Below are 5458 nucleotides of genomic sequence, written 5' to 3'. Positions count from 1 at the left end.
ATATTGATAGAAGATAAAACGTGTAATAATAGGTACTTGAAATATCAAAGTACAATTTCTAATCTTCATTTGCACACAAATCAGTTCTAAATGAGAAATATAATAAAAAATACGTTAAGTGGTACGCATTCAGCAACTTTCCCCTACTCATTACTTAAGTTTACATATTAACTTGTACATATATATGGAATTCTGTAATATATTATATTTCAATTTTCTATTTCAGATATATTACAAGTCCTATTATATATTACTATTGGTAATACAATTTGTAAAAATTCTGTTTAATTTCAATACTTTAAATAGGCAATTTTATACAATAGTTTACTAAGGAATAACATAAAAAATTATATAAAGTTATAACGAATTTAATGAATTATACAGATAAAGAAAAATGAAGAATAGTTGAAAAACGAAAAAGTTACGAACATTATGTGATTACTGATTGAAAAGAAAGATATGGATCTATAAATGTAAAAGCAAGAGATATTCAGAAAAATTGCAACCATTATGAAAAATTATAAACAACTTTATATAATGATAATAACTGTTAGATTTATTATATAAGTACAATATACGGCAAAATTATAGTTGACATATTTACTCACTATCTGTTTACATATGTATGAACATTCTTTCGAAAGACTTTATCGGTAATTGCACTTTGGAGCATGCGTAAAACAATTAGTGCTGTAATGGTACATATATATTAATCAATCACAAGTTGAACCTTTTGAACAAAATTTGTTCATCTAAATTTTTTTCATTAATTTTTTAAGTAATATTCATTTGTACAAATATTTATTAAAATATCCTTTAACTATTAATTCTTACATTTTAAATGACGAGGAAAGCTGAAAAGTGAATCAATTTCCAGCAGATTCATGATTTGAGGATTCATGTCAAAGTAAGAACCCAAATGTAGAGATTCGTATTGATTCTGCACTATGAGGAAATCCATAATTTTAGAATCATTGAAGATCTAAAAGCAATGTTTCTTAATTACACAAGAATGTAAAGGTGAAAGACTGTCCTCAATGGCATGTGCTGCTGCTTAATGTTGTGTGCACATATATGCGCATTATTGTCAAAATCATATTACGAAGTTCATAATTCAGTTTAGAAATAAAAAATGAATGTAATTCTTAAAATAAAACTCCATACAATTTTAAAAGTTTAAACGATTTAAATTGAAAAATTTTTAACATTCAATTTAAAAGGCTTTTACGAGTCATTTTACATTGTTATTATCATTCCAGTTTAAATATTTTGTCTAAATATTTTATTGCTATAAGCATCTTCTTAAAAAACAAAAAAATATACGCTTAGTGCTTAAAAAAGATACCAAATATTACATTCCTTTTAATAAAAAACGGATACGAAATAAATGCAATTAGCCGAGTATTTCATAACGCAAGACACATAAAATATATTGAAAGTGACTAAACTGGACAAATGGATTATAGTGAAGAAAAAATTTGGCGTGCCCGGGTCACATTAATTACACTTGTATAAATGTATTATCTCATCACAATATTCTTATTATAAATTAAAATATAAAAATAATATTTACATTTGTATATAAGTGTAATTTATATGTATGTATATGTATATATATATAGTGACTAGTTTGTGGGACATGAAAATATACTCACAAATAACAGACGTGATATAAACTATGGAGAAATAATATGTATAAATAATATTGATAATATTTAGATGTGGAAACATTATATAGATAACAAATTTACAAAATTAGTAAGTAATTTTAATATCTCTTGTTTGTTGAATTATTGTTTTCATGTATTGTGTATGTCTGTAGAATATTGTATGTAATAACTTTTTTATAAATTCGTATTGTAAATAATTGCCGTACTATAAAGACACATTGGTCATAGAATATTTTTATCCAACCTGAGCACGGCAAATTTTCTTCACTACAATTTAGTCAACATTTTAGTCACTTTCAAACTATCTGTGTGGCTTGCGTTATGAAATACTTAGCTAATTGCATTTATTTCGTATTCGTATTTTTTACGAAAAGGAATGTAATATTTGATACCTTTTCTATGCACTTGGCGTAAAGTTTTCCTTCTATTAAGAAATTTTCGCATGTGCTGTAAAAAAAGATAGTAAGTGTGTCAGACTTAAATGTTAAGGAATAAAAATGATAGATATACCAAATTAAATTAAATTTATTATATTACGATGTTAATAAATGTAAGAACCTTAACGATGGTTTCTTCTCCAAACAAAGTAGCAAGACCGTCGTGTAACCAGAATTGAGTCCACCAATTATAACTGAATACGTTACTAAACCATTGATATGCTATTTTGGATGCTATTAAACGTGCGACTTCTATTTGGTGCATAATTGAATCTGATTGTTTATCACATATAAGATTGGCTTCTCTAAAAATTATTCCAATTGTTTTAACATGTAAAGATTGTTGCTTACTTTTTGGTTGACGAAACGTTAATTTCTTTTTACAGATTTAAATTTAATTTGTTTATACTGTTGCGTACAAAACGTTTAATATTTTTTTTAATTTTATATAATTTTTAATGGTAAATTAGGACATTAAAAAATGATTATGCATGTAGTTTTATTTTTTTAATTTATCTTAATTTGATACATGCAATATTTTTCAAAATATCATCTTTCTAATTAATTTATACATATATAGAATATTGGATTATGATTTTGGTGACTCCTAATAAAGCACAACAGGTCACATTTGATATACAAGGTAATTCGCATAAAGTGGCAGGCACAATTGTCAATAAAATTTATAAAGACATATGAAAAAATATTATATAAGTAGATTTTTAGCACGGAGAAACAGATCATATAGATAAAACCATTAATTTGTGCAAGTTTTTAAATCGTTTCATGATTATCTCTACTTTTTCAATAAAAATATGTTTTTTTAATTATTTGATTTTTTAAAATTATTTTAGATATAAAGCTATTATGAGGAATTATTAAAATGTCAATAACACATAAAATATTTTACACTTTATTCTAACGTATTTTGTTATGGAATAATGTAAAAAATACCTCTATCTTATTAATTATTTCTGATACTTATATTTCAATATTTTTATGCACTGCTGATAAAATAAAATTGAATTGTTTTTAGAAATGAATGCAATTGCAAATTCCATATCTACTTTAAAGTATAGATTGTATAAAATTAATAATATCTAGTGTAATAATAGTTATTAACCCTCCCAGAACCAGGTGGAAAGTCAACATCGTTCATATATGGGTATATATTTAAATATATATGCTACTTTTCATCAAAAATATGCTATAATTTAGTATAATTGGCAACAACGCACTCTCCATTTACACGAAACCGGCAACAGGCGCGCGGTACTTTTCGCGAAGTTAGAGAAATTCATCTTGCTGGAATATGTCACACCCCACCTGATTCACGGATTAATAATTGTTTCAATAATTGATTTTTTTATAATTAATTGAAGATTTCTCTTTTAAAAATACATATACGTAAAAATTCAAAAGTTTTAAATATTCAATTGATATAAATAATTTTCTCAATTAACAAATTGTTATATATTTAGAACTATGTATTACGTATGAAAGATGAGCCCCCATTTCGATGTGCCGTCTTGTGGAAAATTTGGAATTGCAACATGATCCATTTTTGGAATATTTATCCCACTGAATTCAGATTTTAAGTGCGACGTAATATCGGTTATAATTCTTTGTGCACACTCCAATTGGACAGAATACTGTACTGAATAACAGATGCATGACCACAAAGTAATGTTTTCGTTAATTTTAAAGCCATAATAATCAGTCACAACTATCGCAACTTGTAAAGTGGACATTGGAGGAGTAATATGGAAATTTGTGCGTAATAAATCACTATAACGATCATAGGTCAGTGACTTTGTTGGCATATTTGATAAAGCTGAATAAAAGCGAGGATGTGATATTGAAATATTAAATGTGGCCTTGAAGTGCGGTTCATCCCAACAAGGGAACAATTGTCTCATTCCATTCTCTTGGATGTGTGGATCGAGCAACAGTCTACAACAATTTCATAATAGTTATATTTGCTTTAAATAACATTAAATAATAATATACTTTTTACCATTTAATTTAATTTATATAACAACATCAAAAATTGCTATAAGAGAATGAATTTTAAGAAAATATGAGAAATAATTATATTATAGTGCATATAATGCATATATATATAATTTCAACTATTTAATATTTACTCACGCTGTGCGATTTCCCGTGTAGAAATTTTTGTAGATACCTGTATGGTTTTCTATAAGATTACCGAAGAATTCTATTTTGAATGTATAGAGCCCGGGGTATAATATATAAGATAAAACAAATTCTAAAATATTCGTGTTATAGTTATAACTGTATTTATTCAATACATAAATTATACCGCTATATGTAGTCAAATTTATATTTTGACGACCTATCAAGATATGTAATTGATGCAATCTTATATACTGAGTCGATTCAAGGATATTAATAGTTGTACTGGTTTTTCCATGAAAAACAAATGATCCATAACTACGATCTAAATTGACCGTCGTGTCCAAAATGAAAGCATTCCTATCGGCATATTGATCTTTTGAAACTGTGTAGTCAAGTATCTCTATATGATAGTGCACGGGTGTCACGTTATAAGGTGAACGTGCTTCCTTTGGAACGCTAAAATTGTTTACTTCTTTACTATTGAGAATAATTATTGCTATGATAAATATTACGGTGCTACTTATATGTGCTACGTTCATGTTGCTCCGGTTGCCGTTCTAAATATATACCAGGAAGTTTTTAATAAATTATAGGATACTAATGATGATCAATAAAAAAGCAATGCACATAGCTGTCTGTGATTACAGAGAAAGAGAGAGGGAGGGGGGAGAGAGAGAGGGGGGGGAAGGTTATCGAAATCGTTATATTATTGTAATTATAATTATATTAATGCAACACTAAACATTCTTAATTTTAGTAATATTTCCAGCAATGTTGTGTTTATGTAAAAGATATTGTTACACCAACGATAAATTCTAAAACGTTTTTATTTCTTATTTTAACAAACATTTTTTATTGAATATGTATATTGCTTTTTTATTGATATTTTAAAGTCATATGAATGTCTTACGAATAACTACAAAAATTTTACTTTGTACTATAATATTTTTTTAAGGCAAGTTAATTTTAAGTCATAAAACATGTACGAATATTTTACAAACAGCAAAAGTTATAGTATATTATATTCATAAAGTACCTAACAAAACAGCATTAAAGTGATCATATTTTACTGCTTTAAAGAAATAAAACTTTTATTGAAAACGTTTGAAGAACATAATTTGAAGCTATCATTTAATTCAGTTTTTACGTACATATTCTTAAACACGTAACATATTTTAGCCAAAAGTCAAATAATGTTTTCACAACTTT

At 26.3% G+C, this 5458-nt stretch overlaps 1 protein-coding gene across 1 annotated transcript in view; it reads right to left on the bottom strand.

Annotated features, from left to right (window-relative positions):
* LOC108764201 (aminopeptidase N) overlaps window positions 1–4788 on the bottom strand; it is a gene marked incomplete at its 3' end in the record, with an annotated part of 21426 nt that extends 16638 nt beyond the window's left edge. The window contains exons 1-5 of the mRNA XM_018512309.1: window positions 4502–4788; window positions 3602–4060; window positions 2229–2412; window positions 835–982; window positions 609–690 (exon numbers count right to left, since the gene is read on the bottom strand). Coding sequence (XP_018367811.1) covers window positions 609–690; window positions 835–982; window positions 2229–2412; window positions 3602–4060; window positions 4502–4788 — 1160 coding nt within the window. The remainder of the gene's footprint in view (window positions 1–608; window positions 691–834; window positions 983–2228; window positions 2413–3601; window positions 4061–4501) is intronic.
* Window positions 4789–5458: the final 670 nt, after the last annotated feature.

Source organism: Trachymyrmex cornetzi, unplaced genomic scaffold, assembly GCF_001594075.2.
Source record: "Trachymyrmex cornetzi isolate Tcor2-1 unplaced genomic scaffold, Tcor1.1 scaffold1124, whole genome shotgun sequence".
Classification (NCBI taxonomy): Eukaryota; Metazoa; Arthropoda; class Insecta; order Hymenoptera; family Formicidae; genus Trachymyrmex; species Trachymyrmex cornetzi.
This window is presented reverse-complemented; position numbering and strand designations above follow the sequence as displayed.